The 17,877-nt window shown below is 41.2% G+C and overlaps 1 protein-coding gene across 1 annotated transcript in view; it reads left to right on the top strand.

Annotated features, from left to right (window-relative positions):
• The window catches only part of CCDC180 (coiled-coil domain containing 180), a 99,621-nt gene that overhangs the window by 47,979 nt on the left and 33,765 nt on the right, over positions 1–17,877 (top strand). Inside the window, 5 exon segments of the mRNA XM_063636880.1 lie at positions 431–546; positions 1,896–2,022; positions 3,998–4,037; positions 4,166–4,617; positions 17,178–17,404. Of these exon segments, the coding sequence (XP_063492950.1) occupies positions 431–546; positions 1,896–2,022; positions 3,998–4,037; positions 4,166–4,617; positions 17,178–17,404 (962 nt within the window).

Below are 17,877 nucleotides of genomic sequence, written 5' to 3'. Positions count from 1 at the left end.
TCCTGCCTGCACAGGAGGTTAGCTGGCCCCTGCCTTGCCTGCTCTCACACAGTCCAGGAGGTGGGGGGACAAACTCAGTTTCTGATTTCAAGCACGAGTGGTGAGAAGGAGAGCGAGGAGCAGGTGTAGTGCAGGCCTGACCAGGTGGGCGGGTGTGAGGGCCCTGTCTCCAGGGGGTCCCATCTGAGCTGGTTCCCCAGGGGTATGATGTGGGCAGAGAAGAACACTGCAGGCAGAGAAAAGTCTGGAGGGCTATAGTGGAGAGAGGGAGGGTGGTGGCAGATTGGGTACCCCATTTGTAGAAAGGAAGTCCTGGATCTGCTGAGGTACCTGGGCCTCAGTTCCAGCAGCAGGGTCCCTGCAGGTCACTTACACTCTGTGAGCACTGAAGGTCACATCTGCTTCCTCTTGTTTTGGGGGTGGCTTCCAGGTGCAGGAGGCCCACCTCGATAGGCTCTTGGACCAACTGAGGCAGCAAAGTGACAAAGAAACACTGGCGTTTCACCTGGAAAAGGTCAAAGATTATCTGAAGAACATGAAATCCAGGTAGGCCAACCAGACTCCAAAAGGCAGGAAGGGATGGTCAGAAATTCATCTTCAAGGTCAAGGGCAGCCTGCCCAAGAGCCCAGGAGCCTGCCAGCTTAAGATGAAAATTGTGCCTCTCACTTTAGAGAGCATGTGGCCCTCTGCAGCTCTGCTCTCAGCCAACAAAGAAGCTTCCAGGGAGAATTTTTTAGTTTGTGGAGGGAGGTTTCAAAGCAATGTGGCTTAAGTTCAAGAACATGGGGGCTTCCTTTAAAAATTTAAACATGTGGGTGGATCACCTGAGGACAGGAGTTCAAGAACAGTCTGGCCAACATGGTGAAACCCCACCTCTACTAAAATTACAAGAATTAGCCAGGTGTGGTGGCAGGTTCTTGTAATCCCAGCTACTCAGGAGGCTGAGGCAGGAGAATCACTTGAACCCAGGAGACGGAGGTTGCAGTGAGAGGAGATCATGCCATTGCACTTCAGCCTGGGTGACAGAGCGAGACTCTGTCTCAAAAACCAAAAAAAAACTTAAACATGTACATTCTTGTTAAAGGGGGAAAAAGAAGTTAACCACTGCAAACATATAGAGATTTTTTTCCCTCATTCCTGCCCACTTTTCCTTTTTTATGGGCATATACATTTATATATATGAATATGTACACATATATAGTGTTTTTAAAATAAAGGTTGGATTATACTGTGCAAATTGTTCCATAACTACAGATATACTTCCATTTTTAAATGCCATGTAGCATTCATTAATGTAGATACTTCATAATGGTTTAGCAATCCCTCAATTGATTAGCTGTTTTCTATTGGTTCCAATTTCTCAATATGACAAGCAGTTCTCTGTGAACTTTCTTGCATCTTTGTGACTTTGTACAGCTGATTCTGTAAGGACTGTTCACAGAAATGGAATGACACTGCCAATTGATTGCAGTACTTAGATTCAGAAGACAATTCTGATTACTTTAGGCAAGTAAGTAACCCTATGAGCCTTGGTCTACTTATCTGAGAAACAGAAGTCTGGACCTTGGGGCATTTGGGAGTTTGTTGGAATAATGTAGGTACCGTCAAGTTCAAGGACAGCGTTAAGACCAAAGACAGGGTTAGGACCCTGGACAGGGAAAGGGAGCTCATGTTACAAGCAGAAAAGTCTCTTGTGTGTGTTTTCCAAACTTTCTAGAAAAAGTATGTATTTCTTGTATGATCAGAAAAATAGCATAGCCAAGGACTGTTGCTATAAAAGAGCAGCCACACAGCAGCTCTACACAGAGCTGTGTGCCAGATTGCAGCTCATTTCCTTGGGGTCAGGGGTGCAGTTTCTAGCTGGGGTCTCCTGTCTTACCTACCTACCTCCCAGGTATGAATGTTTTCACACCCTCCTGACAAAGGAAGTGATGGAGTACCCAGCGATCATGCTGAAAGAACTCAACTCCTACAGCTCCACCCTCAGCCAATACTTCTTTGTGCGTGAAATCTTTGAACAGGTATGGAAAGGGCGATGATACACCCAGCCACTCATGAAGAAGCTAAGGGAGAGGCTGACTTCTTGTTATGATCTGCCTAGACTTTGAAAGCCATCCCTAACCCTGCAGAGTTCAAATCAATGCAAGAAGAAAGAAGCTGAAAGTGTCTCTAAAGAGACCATCTCTTTCTCAGTATAAAAGAGGCTGAAGGGTTCAGAATTCAGGGCTCAAGCCTGAATGGACTTATAATGAAAAGTTTAATTTATATGGCTCTTGGAATTCCATTTATCATACCTACCACTGCCACATAATTCTAAAATATAGCTTTAGCCCACCTATTCTCCTGCAAAATCCCTCCCCAACTGTGCAGCCCCCACCAAATCCAACTTACAGTCCCTAGATAACCACAAAGACCCCACTCTCTCTGCTTCCCACCTTGACTCCCCCTGGTCCAGCAGACTCATCCCTCTTCTGGCATGTGCCCCCTGCCTGCTGCCCTTCCTCATCATGCTCCCTCTGTCTCCACATATCCCAAACCCACCCATACCTCCAGTTCACTACCAAGAGAAAGGCTCCCACTCATTCAGCCTGACCCCTCATCTCAACTTGCTCAGCCCCTGCCACCTCTCAGAGCTCTGAACTTTTTTGTGCTTGGTTGCTGTCAAATACAGGAGTCTGGAGCAACCAACTATAATGTATTTCTTAAAGGGCAAGTATGCCTTAATTTTTTTCAATTTTGATTGTCATTAGCACAAGGGTCTTTCACATAATTTAGACAAAATAAATGCTCTCTGAGTAAATGCATGAATACCTGGGATTCCATAGTTTGAATCCCCCAGAGTTTGGCTCTTTTCCTGCACTCCACCCATAGTCCTGCTTGGCCTGAATGGAAATGCTTGTGGTTGGCACTGAACCTGGCCAAAGGTTTCCCACATATACAGGACACCTGGCTCCTTCCCTGAGCATCTCTCCTCCCAGAAGAGATTCCTGTTTAGATTGCTAATAGCTGCTCCCTGTGCCACCTAGATTGAGGGGGAAGCTCAAGCTATAGGATGGCGAGCTCATTGCCTGCCCTTTGAGATCATTTGGGTCACCTGGGTTAAAGGTATAGGCACTATTATGATCTCCATTTCATGGAAGATAACGCTAAGCCCCATAGGGTGTAGAAGACTTGCCCAAGGTCACTTAGCTTGTCAGGAGCTGGGAATTAAATCCAGACCTGCAAATTCTACAGCCTGCACTGTTATCCACAACACAGAATATCCAAAACTTCACCCAGAGCCCGTGAAACAGGAAATTTGCAGGGTTTACAAGGGGGCTCTCAGGATCATGTAAATCATGCCCATTGTGTCTGTTCCATCTAGCACAGAATGCAGCAGATTTCTGCCCTTTGTTTGCATCCCTCAGTTTATATTTTTCTTGCCCTTTGCTCCAGATCACTGCCAAAAAATATATCATAATGAACTTTAATTCCATGATTACCCATTGTGTGCTATAAGGGTTTGCTAGCCTTCTTGGAATTAAGAAAAACTGGTTCCCAGGATTGAGAACAACCCAATTACCCCAGGGAACTAAGTTGGTTAAGGCCTGCATCAGATATTAAAGGGGAGGGATGGGTCCTTCTACTTAAAAGTGGCACTCTGGGCTGGGTGTGGTGGCACACGCCTATAATCCCAGCACTTTGGGAGGCCGAGGCAGGCAGATCATGAGGTCAGGAGATGGAGACTATCCTGGTTAACACGGTGAAACCCCATCTCTACTAAAAATACAAAAAATTAGCCAGGCATGGTGGCGGGCACCTGTAGTCCCAGCTATGCGGGAGGCTGAGGCAGGAGAATGGTGTGACCCCAGGAGGCAGAGCTTGCAGTGAGCCGAGACCACGCCACTGCACTCCAGCCTGGGAGACAGAGCCAGACTCCTCTCAAAAAAAAAAGGGGGGGGCACTCTGAAGAAAGACAGTGCAGGTCCTTCAGTGACTCGTGGTTTTTCCTTGTAGAACTTAGCTGGAGAAGTCATTTTCAAATTCAGGCAACCAGGTAACACTTTTTCAATTCAAGTTTTATTCTCCCAGACTTCGCTCTTATGTGTTTGTGGGTTGGGAGGCCCAATCCAGGCAGCATCAGTAAATTGTCTCTCCTTGTGCTTTGGTGTTTATCATCAACAGAAGCACATGAAAAACCCTCCCAGAAGAGAATGAGAAAACTGAGGAAGAAGCAAGGGTCTAAAGAGGACATGAGCAGAAGTGAGGAAAGCATAAGTAGTGGGACAAGTGCTGCCAGGTCAGTAGAAGCGGTGGAAGAAGAAAACGATCAAGAAATGGAGTCCTTCATAACTGAAGAGGTGCTGGGGCAGCAGAAAAAATCTCCACTGCATGCAAAGATTGATGAGTCCAAAGAGGGCTCTATTCAGGGATTGGAAGAAATGCAGGTTGAAAGAGAGAGCTCCTTAAACCCATCCCTGAATGAGGAGAATGTGAAGGGTCAAGGAGAAAAGAAGGAAGAGTCAGAGGAGGAAGATGAGAAGGAGGAAGAGGAGGAGGAGGAGGAGGAGAAGGTGGAGGAAGAGAAGGAGGAGAAGGAGGCACAGGAAGAGCAAGAGAGTTTATCTGTGGGTGAGGTAAGCCAGCAACTGATTCATTCTTGGGCATAGAGAAAGTTTGCTATGCTCATTTTGTGTTTGTCCCTGGTGTAAGCTGGGGTCTTCAGTGGCCCAGTCTCCATAGAGGTGCAGAAAGAGAATTACAAAAATATTCATACTATTCATACTTTAAAAAATTTTTATTTTAGGTTCAGGGGTACATGTGCAAGTTTGTTATTTAGGTAAACTATGTATCATGGGGGTTTGATTTACAGATAATTTTGTCAGTGGAGTAATAAGCGTAGTACCCAATAGTTTTTTTTTCTGACCCTCTCCCTGCTCCCACCCTTTACCCTCAAATAGTTCCCAGTATCTGCTGTTCGCCTTCTAGTGCCCATGTGTTCTTTGTTTAGCTCCCACTTAAAAGTGAGAACATGCAGTATTTGGTTTTCTGTTCCTTTGTTAGTTTGCTTAGGATAATGGCCTCCAGCTCCATCCATGTTGCTGCAAAGGACATGATCTCATTCTTTTTATGGTTGCATAGTATCCCATGGTTTATATGTACCACATTTTATTTATCCAGTCCTACTGTCAATGGGCGTTTAGGTTGATTCCATGTCTTAGCTATTGTGAATAGTGCTGCAATAAATATATATGCATGCATGTGTCTTTATGGTAGAATGATTTACATTCCTTTGGGCATATACCCAATAATGGGACTGTGGGGTCAAAAGGTAGTTCTGTTTTAAGTTCTTTGAGAAATTGTCACATTGGAATACACTCCCACCAGCAGTGAATAAGCATACCCTTTTCTCTGCAATCTTGCCAGCATCTGTTGTTTTTTGACTTTTTAATAATATTCATTCTGACTGTTATGAGATGGTATCTCATTGTGGTTTTGATTTGCATTTCTCTAATGATTAGTGATGTTGAGCACCTTTTCATATACTGGTCGGCCACATGTATGTCTACTTTTGAAAAGTGTCTGTTTGTGTCCTTTGCCCACTTTTGAATAGGGTTGTTTGGTTTTTGCTTATTAATTTAAATTCTTTATAGATTCTGGATATTAGACCTTTGTGAGATGCATAGTTTGCAATTATTTTCTCCCATTCTGTAGGTTGTCTGTTTACTCTGTTGATAGTTTCTTTTGCTGTGCAGAAGCTCTTTAGTTTAATTAGGTCCATTTGTCAATTTTTGTTTTTGTCTCAATTGCTTTTAGAATCTTCATCATGAAATCTTTGCCAAGTCCTATGTCCAGAATGGTATTTCTTATTTTATCATCCAGGGTTTTTATAGTTTTAGGCTTTACATTCAAGTATTTAATCCATCTTGAGTTGATTTTTGTATGTGGTATAATGTAGGGGTCCAGTTTCAATCTTCTGCATATAACTACCCAGCACCATTTATTAAATGGGTAGCCCTTTCCTCACTGCTTGTTTTTGTCAGCTTTGTTGAAGATCAGATGGGTTAGGTGTGAGGCATTCTATTCCATTGGTCTGTGTGTCTGTTTTTGTACTTGTATCGTGCTGTTTTGATTACTGTAGACCTGTAGTATAGTTTGAAGTCAGGTAACATGATACCTCCAGCTGTGCTCTTTTTACTTAGGATTGCCTTTGCTATTCAGGCTCTTTTTTTGTTGCATATAAATTTTAAAATAGTTTTTCTGATTCTGTGAAGAATGTCATTAGTAGTTTGATAGGAATAGCATCGAATCCATAAATTGCTTTGAGCAGTATGGCCATTTTAAAGATATTGACTCTTCCTATCCATGAACATGGGATGTTTATGGTTTTTCATTTGTTTGGTCATCTCTGATTTCTTTGAGCAGTGTTTTGTAATTCTCATTGTAGAGACCTTTTACCTCCTGGTTAGCTGTATTCCTAGGTATTTTATTCTTTTTGTGGTGATTGTGAATGGGATTGCATTCCTGATTTGGCTCTCGGCTTAGATGTTGTTGGTGTGTTGCTGATTTTTGTATGTTGCTTTTGTACTCTGAAACTTTGCTGAAGTTGTGTATCAGACCAAGGGGCTCTGGGGAAGAGACCATGGGGTTTTCTAGCTATAGAATGTCATCTGCAAACAGGAGAGTTTGACTTCCTCTCTTCCTATTTGGATGCCTATTATTTCTTTATCCTGCCTGATTACTCTGTCCAGGGCTTCCAATACTAGTTGAATAGGAGTGGTGCAAGATGGCCTCCTTGTCTTGTGCTGGTTTTCAAGGGGAATGCTTCCATCTTTTGCCCAATCAGTATGATGTTGGCTCTGGGTTTGTTATAGACGGCTCTTACTATTTTGAAGTATGTTCTTTCAATGCCTAGTTTGCTGAGGATTTTTAACATGAAGCGGTGTTCAATTTTATCAAAAGTCTCTTCTGTGTCTATTGAGATAATCATGTGTTTTTTGTTTTTAGTTCTGTCTATGTGATGAATCACATTTATTGATTTGCATATGTTAAACCAACCTTGCATCCCAGGGATAAAGCCTACTCGATCATGGTGAATTAGCTTTTTGATGTACTGTTGGATTCAGCTTGCTAGTATTTTGTTAAGGATTTTTTGCCTCAATGTTAATCAAGGATATTGGCCTGAAATTTTCTCTGTTTGTTGTGTTTCTGCCAGGTTTTGGCATCAGCATGATTCCGGCTTCACAGAATGAGCTGGGGAGGAGCCCGTACTCCTCAATTTTTTGGAATAGTTTCAGCAGAAATGATACCAGCTCTTTGTACATGTGGTAAAATTTGGCTGTGAATCCATTTGGTCCTGGGTTTGGGTTTTTGTTTCTGTTTTTGTTCTTTGGTTGGTAGGCTATTTATTATTGATTCAATTTCGGAGCTCATTATTAGTCTGTTCAGGGATTCAGTTTCTTCCTGGTTCAATCTTGAGAGGTGTGTGTGTTCATGAATTTATCCATTTCTTCTAGATTTTCTAGTTTGTGTGCAAAGAGGTGTTCATAGTAGTCTGACGGGTGTTGGAGTTTTTTTTTTTTGAATTTCTGCGGGGTGAGTGATAATGTATTAATACTTTTTTATTTTTGCTAACAGTGATCCAATTTTTTACTCAGAGTAACGATTTTTATTTTTAAAACATTTTTAATTTTTATTTTTGAGATGGAGTCTCACTCTGTCACTCAGGCTGGAGTGCAGAGGCATGATCTCAGCTCACTGCAACCTCTGCCTCCCAGGTTCAAGTGATTCTCCTGCCTCAGCCTCCCAAGTAGCTGGAACTACAGGCATGCACTACTATACCCGGCTAATTTTTGTATTTTTTTTTTCTTTAAAGGGGAAACAAGGGAATTGTTAAGTGAAATAATAACCCATATATGTTTAACACTTTACTTATCACAAAGTATTTTTGCATACATGTTCTCATTCTGTTTCCCAGTAAAATTTTCACTGTGAGGCAAATATTATTAATTATTCTCTTTTTAGAAGCATGCAAAACAATGCTCCTATCCTAGAGATAAGGGACTTCACAAACTCACTCAGCTACTAATGGAAAAGCTGGGACTCTTTTCTCTTTATATTATACCACTTAGCCCTAGAGAGTTGTTATTAGCAATAGCCAGTATTTTAAGGAGTGTTTGTCATGTGCCTGGCATTTTGTGGACTTTACATGGATTACATGATTTAATCTGCATGACCAATCTGTAAGGTTGATACTACATTTATCCTCATTGTGTAGACGACAAATCTGAGAGTTATCAAAGCTAAACAACTTTTCTTTGCCAAAGCCAAGCTCCAAACCCTGGTAGCCTGACTCCAGGATCCATATTCTTCTTCATCACTAAGCTAACTGCCTTCTCAAACCAATGCTACTGTGCTGGCCTTCCAGTACATACACCTTTATGCTCTGCTACATGTCCCTTTAGGGCTATGTATGTCCTTATAATATTAAGTTGCATTTTTGCTAATGTTTCCTGTTTTCCTATATAGGCTATTTTTTCCCACTAATGAAATGTCGAGTCATAGGGAAACAGAAAATTATAGTTTACATTATTCATAGTTTTCATTGAGAATATGGTAACATAAGGAACAAAATCATAGGGCCAAACATAGTTGACTCGTTAGACTTTCATCTTTAGCAATGCCACCAAGAAAGTTTCAAAGGGTAGAATTATGTAAACCTCCAAAGCAACTCTCTGTTGTCTTAGCAGCTTACTTTGAATGGTTATCCACGAATGCACACTTCTCTCAGAGAGATTATATATCTTGAAGAGTAGGTCCATATTTTAAACATTTCTCTCATGTCTAGTACTGTTCTGGATACAATAGCAGGTACATTTCTTTAAATTAAATCTCAGCTTATGTAGTATTGTATTGAAATTACCAATCCCTCACACATTTTTACCCCCAGCCTGCTTTATTTTTTGAAAGTAAGACTTTCCATGTTAGCTTTCTTCCTTCTTTTGCTCTATTAAAAACTCTTTCCCATTTCTTTTTTTATTTTAAAACTTTTTTTTAATACTTTAAGTTCTAGGGCACATGTGCACAATGTGCAGGTTTGTTACATATGTATACATGTGCCATGTTGGTTTGCTGCACCCATCAACTCGTCATTTACAACAGGTATTTCTCCTAGTGCTATCCCTCCCCCATTCCCCCACCCCACAACAGGCCCTGGTGTGTGATGTTCCCTACCCTGTGTCCAAGTGTTCTCATTGTTCAATTCCCACCTATGAGTGAGAACATACAGTGTTTGTTTTTCTGTCCTTGCAATAGTTTGCTCAGAATGATGGTTTCCAGCTTCATCCATGTTGCTACAAAGGACATGAACCCATCTTTTTTATGGCTGCATAATATTCCATGGTGTATATGTGCCACATTTTCTTAATCCAGTCTGTCATTGATGGACATTTGGGTTGGTTTCAAGTCTTTGCTATTGTGAATAGTGCCACAATAAACATACCTGTGCATGTGTCTTTATAGTAGCTTGATTTATAATCCTTTGAGTATATACTCAGTAATGGGATCAGTGGGTCAAATGGTATTTCTAGTTCTAGATCCTTGAGGAATCACCATACTGTCTTCCACAATGGTTGAACTAGTTTACACTCTCACCAACAGTGTAAAAGTGTTATTTCTCCACATCCTCTCCAGCACCTGTTGTTTCCTGACTTTTTAATGATCGTCATTCTAACTGGTGTGAGATGGTATCCTTTGTGGTTTTGATTTGCATTTTTCTGATGACCACTGATGATGAGCGTTTTTTCATGTGTCTGTTGGCGGCATAAATGTCTTCTTTTGAGAAGTGTCTGTTCATATCCTTTGCCCACTTTTTAATGGGGTTGTTTGATTTTTTTCTTGTAAATTTGTTTAAGTTCTTTGTAGATTCTGGATATTAGCCCTTTGTCAGATGGGTAGATTGCAAAAATTTTCTCCCATTCTGTAGGTTACCTGTTTTTTTTTTTTTTTTTTTTTATTATTATACTTTAGGGTTTTAGGGTACAAGTGCACAATGTGCAGGTTTGTTACATATGTATCCATGTGCCATGTTGATTTCCTGCACCCATTAACTCGTCATTTAGCATTAGGTGTATCTCCTAATGCTGTCCCTCCCCCCTCCCCCCACCCCACAACAGTCCCCGGAGCGTGATGTTCCCCTTCCTGTGTCCATGAGTTCTCATTGTTCAATTCCCACCTATGAGTGAGAACATGCAGTGTTTGGTTTTTTGTCCTTGCGATAGTTTACTGAGAATGATGTTTTCCAGTTTCATCCATGTCCCTACAAAGGACACGAACTCATCATTTTTTATGGCTGCATAGTATTCCATGGTGTATATGTGCCACATTTTCTTAATCCAGTTTATCGTTGTTGGACATTTGGGTTGGTTCCAACTCTTTGCTATTGTGAATAGTGCCGCAATAAACATACGTGTGCATGTGTCTTTATAGCAGCATGATTTATAGTCCTTTGGGTATATACCCAGTAATGGGATGGCTGGGTCAAATGGTATTTCTAGTTCTAGATCCCTGAGGAATCACCACACTGACTTCCACAATGGTTGAACTAGTTTACAGTCCCACCAACAGTGTAAAAGTGTTCCTATTTCTCCACATCCTCTCCAGCACCTGTCGTTTCCTGATTTTTTAATGATGGCCATTCTAACTGGTGTGAGATGGTATCTCACTGTGGTTTTGATTTGCATTTCTCTGATGGCCAGTGATGAGGAGCATTTCTTCATGTGTTTTTTGGCTGCATAAATGTCTTCTTTTGAGAAGTGTCTGTTCATGTCCTCTGCCCACTTTTTGATGGGGTTGTTTGTTTTTTTCTTGTAAATTTGTTTGAGTTCATTGTAGATTCTGGATATTAGCCCTTTGTCAGATGAGTAGGTTGCAAAAATTTTCTCCCATTGTGTAGGTTGCCTGTTCACTCTGATGATAGTTTCTTTTGCTGTGCAGAAGCTCTTTAGTTTAATGAGATCCCATTTGTCGATTTTGGCTTTTGTTGCCATTGCTTTTGGTGTTTTAGACATGAAGTCCTTGCCCACGCCTATGTCCTGAATGGTATTGCCTAGGTTTTCTTGTAGGATTTTAATGGTTTTAGGTCTAACATATAAGTCTTTAATCCATCTTGAATTAATTTTTGTATAAGGTGTAAGGAAGGGATCCAGTTGCAGCTTTCTACATATGGCTAGCCAGTTTTCCCAGCACCATTTATTAAATAGGGAATACTTTCCCCATTTCTTGTTTTTGTCAGGTTTGTCAAAGATCAGATAGTTGTAGCTATGCAGCATCATTTCTGAGGGCTCTGTTCTGTTCCATTGATCTATGTCTCTGTTGTGGTACCAGTACCATGCTGTTTTGGTTACTGTAGCCTTGTAGTATAGTTTAAAGTCAGGTAGCATGATGCCTCCAGCTTTGTTCTTTTGGCTTAGGATTGACTTGGCGATGCGGGCTCTTTTTTGGTTCCATATGAACTTTAAAGTAGTTTTTTCCAATTCTGTGAAGAAAGTCATTTGTAGCTTGATGGGGATGGCATTGAATCTATAAATTACCTTGGGCAGTTTGGCCATTTTCACGATATTGATTCTTCCTATCCATGAGGATGGAATGTTCTTCCATTTGTTTGGGTCCTCTTTTATTTCTTTGAGCAGTGGTTTGTAGTTCTCCTTGTAGAGGTCCTTCACATCCCTTGTAAGTTAGATTCCTAGGTAATTTATTCTCTTTGTAGCAATTGTGAATGGGAATTCACTCATGATTTGGCTCTCTGTTTGTTATTGGTGTATAAGAATGCTTGTGATTTTTGCACATTGATTTTGTATTCTGAGACTTTGCTGAAGTTGCTTATCAGCTTAAGGAGATTTTGGACTGAGACAATGGGGTTTTCTAAATATACAATTATGTCATCTGCAAACAGGGACAATTTGACTTCCTCTTTTCCTAATCGAATACCCTTTATTTCTTTCTCTTGCCTGGTTGCCCTGGCCAGAACTTCCAACACTATGTTGAATAGGAGTGGTGAGAGAGGGCATCCTTGTCTTGTGCCAGTTTTCAAAGGGAATGCTTCCAGTTTTTGCCCATTCAGTATGATACTGGCTGTGGGTTTGTCATAAATAGCTCTTATTATTTTGAGATACATTCCATCAATACCTAGTTTATTGAGAGTTTTTAGCATGAAGGCTGTTGAATTTTGTCAAAGGACTTTTCTGCATCTATTGAGATAATCACGTGGTTTTTGTCTTTGGTTCTGTTTATGTGATGGATTACGTTTATTGATTTGCATATGTTGAACCAGCCTTGCATCCCAGGGATGAAGCCCACTTGATCTTGGTGGATAAGCTTTTTGATGTGCTGCTGGATTCGGTTTGCCAGTATTTTATTGAGGATTTTTGCATCGATGTTCATCAGGGATATTGGTCTAAAATTCTCTTTTTTTGTTGTGTCTCTGCCAGGCTTTGGTATCAGGATGATGCTGGCCTCATAAAATGAGTTAGGGAGGATTCCCTCTTTTTCTATTGGTTGGAATAGTTTCAGAAGGAATGGTACTAGCTCCTCTTTGTACCTCTGGTAGAATGTGGCTGTGAATCCATCTGGTCCTGGACTTTTTTTTGGTTGGTAAGCTATTAATTATTGCCTCAATTTCAGAGCCTGTTATTGGTCAATTCAGAGATTCAACTTCTTCCTGGTTTAGTCTTGGAAGGGAGTATGTGTCCAGGAATTTATCCATTTCTTCTAGTTTTTCGAGTTTATTTGCATAACGGTGTTTATAGTGTTCTCTGATGGTAGTTTGTATTTCTGTGGGATTGGTGGTGATATCCCCTTTATCATTTTTTATTGCGTCTATTTGATTCTTCTCTCTTTTCTTCTTTATTAGGCTTGCTAGAGGTCTGTCAATTTTGTTGATCTTTTCAAAAAACCAGCTCCTGGATGCATTGATTTTTTGAAGGGTTTTTTGTGTCTCTATCTCCTTCAGTTCTGCTCTGATCTTAGCTATTTCTTGCCTTCTGCTAGCTTTTGAATTTGTTTGCTCTTGCTTCTCTAGTTCTTTTAATTGTGATGTTAGGGTGTCAATTTTAGATCTTTCATGCTTTCTCTTGTGGGCATTTAGTGCTATAAATTTCCCTCTACACACTGCTTTAAATGTGTCCCAGAGATTCTGGTATGTTGTGTCTTTGTTCTCATTGGTTTCAAAGAACATTTTTATTTCTGCCTTCATTTCGTTATTTACCTGGTAGTCATTCAGGAGCAGGTTGTTCCATTTCCATGGAGTTGTGCGGTTTTAAGTGAGTTTCTTAATGCTGAGTTCTAATTTGATTGCACTGTGGTCTGAGAGACAGTTTGCTGTGATTTCTGTTCTTTTACATTTGCTGAGAAGTGCTTTACTTCCAACTATGTGGTCAATTTTGGAATAAGTGCGATGTGGTGCTGAGAAGAATGTATATTCTGTTGATTTGGGGTGGAGAGTTCTGTGGTCTGCTTGGTGCAGAGCTGAGTTCAAGTCCTGGATATCCTTGTTAACCTTCTGTCTTGTCGATCTGTCTAATATTGACAGTGGGGTGTTACAGTCTCCCATTATTATTGTGTGGGAGTCTAAGTCTCTTTGTAGGTCTCTCAGGACTTGCTTTATGAATCTAGGTGCTCCTGTATTGGGTGCATATATATTTATGACAGTTAGCTCTTCTTGTTGAATTGATCCCTTTACCATTATGTAATGGCCTTCTTTGTCTCTTTTGATCTTTGTTGGTTTAAAGTCTGTTTTATCAAAGACTAGGATTGCAACCCCTGCTTTTTTTTTTTCTTTCCATTTGCTTGGAAGTCTTCCTCCATCCCTTTATTTTGAGCCTATGTGTGTCTCTGCACATGAGATGGGTCTCCTGAATACAGCACACTGATGGGTCTTGACTCTTTATCCAATTTGCCAGTCTGTGTCTTTTAATTGGAGCGTTTAGCCCATTTACATTTAAGGTTAATATTGTTATGTGTGAATTTGATCCTGTCATTATGATGTTAGCTGGTTATTTTGCCCATTAGTTGGCGCAGTTTCTTCCTAGCATTGATGGTCTTTACAATTTGGCATGTTTTTGCAGTGGCTGGTACCGGTTGTTCCTTTCCATTTTAGTGCTTCCTTCAGGAGCTCTTATAAGGCAGGCCTGGTGGTGACAAAATCTCTCAGCATTTCCTTATCTGTAAAGAATTTTATTTCTCCTTCACTTATGAAGCTTAGTTTGGCTGGATATGAAATTCTGGGTTGAAAATTCTTTTCTTCAAGAATATTGAATATTGGCCCCCACTCTCTTCTAGCTTGCAGGGTTTCTGCTGAGAGATCCACTGTTAGTCTAATGGGCTTCCCGTTGTGGGTAACCCGACCTTTCTCTCTGGCTGCTCTTAGCATTTTTTCCTTCATTTCAAACTTGGTGCATCTGACAATTATGTGTCTTGGGGTTTTTCTTCTCGAGGAGTATCTTTGTGGTGTTCTCTGTATTTCCTGAATTTGAATCTTGGCCTGTCTTGCTAGGTTGGGGAAGTTCTCCTGGATAATATCCTGAAGAGTGTTTTCCAGCTTGGTTCCATGCTCCCCGTCACTTTCAGGTACACCAGTCAAACATTGATTTGGTCTTTTCACATAGTCCCATATTTCTTGGAGGCTTTGTTTGTTTCTTTTTATTCTTTTTTCTCTAAACTTCTCTTCTTGCTTCATTTCATTAATTTGATCTTCAATCACTGATACCCTTTCTTCCACTTGATTGAATTGGCTACCGAAGCTTGTGCATGCGTCACGTAGTTCTCGTGCAATGGTTTTCAGCTCCACCAGGTCATTTAAGATCTTCTCTACACTGTTTATTCTAGTTAGCCATTCGTCTAATCTTTTTTCAAGGTTTTTAGCTTCTTTGTGTTAGGTTCAAACGTCCTCCTTTAGCTCGGAGAATTTTGTTATTACCAACTTTCTGAAGCCTACTTCTGTCAACTCGTCAAAGTCACTCTCCATCCTGCTTTGTTCTGTTGCTGGCAAGGAGCTGTGATCCTTTAGAGGAGAAGGGGCGCTCTGGTTTTTAGAATTTTCAGCTTTTCTGCTCTGGTTTCTTCCCATCTTTGTGGTTTTTATCTACCTTTGGTCTTTGATAATGGTGACCTACAGATGGGGTTTTGGTGTGGATGTCCTTTTTGTTGATGTTGATGCTATTCCTTTCTGTTTGTTAGTTTTCCTTCTAATAGTCAGGTCCTTCAGCTGCAGGTCTGTTGGAGTTTGCTGGAGGTCCACTCCAGACGCTGTTTGCATGGGTTTCACCAGCGGAGGCTGTAGAAGAGCAAATATTGCAGAACAGCAAATATTGCAGAACAGCAAATATTGCTGCCTGATCCTTCCTCTGGAAGCTTCATCTCAGAGGGGCACCTGGCTGTATGAGGTGTCAGTCGGCCCTGACTGGGAGGTGTCTCCAAGTTAGGCTACATGGGGGTCAGGGACCCACTTGAGGAGGCGGTCTGTCCATTCTCGGAGCTCAAACACCATGCTGGGAAAACCACTGCTCTCTTCATAGCTGTCAGACAGAGACGTTTAAGTCTGCAGAAGTTTCTGCTGCCTTTTGTTCAGCTGTGCCCTGCCCCCAGAGGTGGAGTCTACAGAGGCAGGTGGGCCTCGTTGAGCTGAGGTGGGCTCTACCCAGTTCAAGCTTCCTGGCCGCTTTGTTTACCTACTCAATCCTCAACAATGGTGGATGCCCCTCCCCCAGCCAGGCTTGCCGCCTCACAGTTCGATCTCAGACTAGCAGTGAGCAAGGCTCCATGGGCATTGGACCTGCTGAGCCAGGTGCAGGATATAATCTCCTGGTGTGCCATTTGCTAAGACTTTTGGAAAAGAACAGTGTTTAGGTGGCAGTATTCTCATTTTCCTGGTACAGTCTGTCATGGCTTCCCTTGGCTAGGAAAGGGAAATCCCCCGACCCCTTGCGCTTCCCGGGTGAGGCAATGCCCCACCCTGCTTCGGCTTGCCCTCCGTGGGCTGCACCCACTTTCCAACTAGTCCCAATGAGGTGAACCAGGCACCTTAGTTGGAAATGCAAAAATCACCTGTCTTCTGCATTGATCATGCTGGGAGCTGCAGACTGGAGCTGTTCCTATTTGGCCATCTTGGAATGGACCTCTAATTTTTGTATTTTTAGTAGAGACAGGGTTTCACCATGTTTCCCAGGCTAGTCTCGAACTCATGACCTCAAATGATCTGCTGTCTCAGCCTCCCAATCTTATTCAACCATCTTGGAACAGACCTCTAATTTTTGTATTTTTAGTAGAGACAGGGTTTCACCATGTTGCCCAGGCTGGTCTCGAACTCATGACCTCAAATTATCCACCGCCTCAGCCTCCCAAAGTGCTGGTATTACCAGTATAAGCCACTGTACCCAGCCACAGCAATGCTTCCTAAAATTCATTTTCCTCTCCTCATATCCCTGCAACCTACTCTAAAGTCACTCTTCAACTGTATGGCTTTCTTTATGCCTCCCTGGTTCTTTCTCTCTCCTTCTCAATTCCTCTTTATTGAATATATCAACTTAGACTCTTTTGCCTCACCTTGGTCTATTTCTTCTCTTTTCCTATCCTCAAAAGCTCCATATCCAAGCTGGCAGACAGAGCTCTCCTTTGAGTGCAGGGAAGTAACTCTCATAAAATAAATCTTGTCCTCAAAACACATTCAAAATCACGGAACAATAACTTGAATTTCATAATCATAGAATTGCAGAAGAATCATTTTGTATATTGCTGTGGAAAAATTGGTATCTTAGACTTCTTTTTGAGCAGGAATCCCAAACTCAAATGCCCACAGGTATGTAATAGAAAAGAGGGCTGGAGACCAAGTGTAAAATAATGACAAATGATGAAGACTGTGCAGACATTACTCAGCTCCAACTAAAGATGCTGTGTGGGAATGCAGGCTCAGAATTGACATATTTTCTGATGTTTTAAGAGAAATTAGAAACCCAGATTTTTGTATAGAACTTCCTAATTTTTAAAGCACTATGTGTGTGTGGGGAAAAAACCTAGGCAAGATTTGGCCCACAATCTTGGCCCAAAATTTGGTTTACAACCTATGATATCAAGGAACCTGTGGTTGGCATTCCCAAGTCCATTTGATGATATCAAGTCAACTTTAGTGTTGTTGCCTGCTTAGGAAGAAGACAAGGAAGAGGGTCTAGAGGAGATATACTATGAGGACATGGAGTCCTTCACAGTCTCCAGTGGAAACACGTATTTTGTCTTTGTACCCCTGGAAGAAGAAGAGCATTGCAGCAAGTCCCATTCCACCTTCTCAGTCATGTTCATCAATGACACTTCCAGTGCCAAGTTCATAGAACAAGTGACAATTCCATCGAGACTAATTTTAGAAATTAAGAAACAGTGAGTAAAAAACTATTTTATTCTCATCCTGTTGTTCTGAGTTTTGTTAACAAGGTGAAATATTAAAAAAAAAAAAAAAAGGATTGGGCTGGTATCAGTTGGATAAAGAAAAAAATGTAGGTAACTGAAGGAAGGTAGGGGTGAGAAACACAATAAAAAATGGCAAAATCCAGGAATTATTTGCAGTCACAGATATCTTCTGTGAGAGTGACCCCCTGCACCCACCTCAGGAGGCTGTCTGCTGGCTTGGGCCTTGGACATAAGATACAGTGTTTTCCCTGACAGATACTTTTGGGTTCTAGTTCCTGGTACATCTGTGATCATAGGCTTATTTTCTTTTTCTATTTTAATTCTATAGATATACACCATAAATATAAATATCTCATGTATGGTATTTTGTACTCAATATGTGCAAAATATAAGAATGGAACTGTCCACTCATAGAGTATATCCATATCCATCACTAGAAGACA

The sequence above is a fragment of the Symphalangus syndactylus genome, chromosome 3 (genome assembly GCF_028878055.3).
Source record: "Symphalangus syndactylus isolate Jambi chromosome 3, NHGRI_mSymSyn1-v2.1_pri, whole genome shotgun sequence".
Taxonomy (NCBI): Eukaryota; Metazoa; Chordata; class Mammalia; order Primates; family Hylobatidae; genus Symphalangus; species Symphalangus syndactylus.
This window is presented reverse-complemented; position numbering and strand designations above follow the sequence as displayed.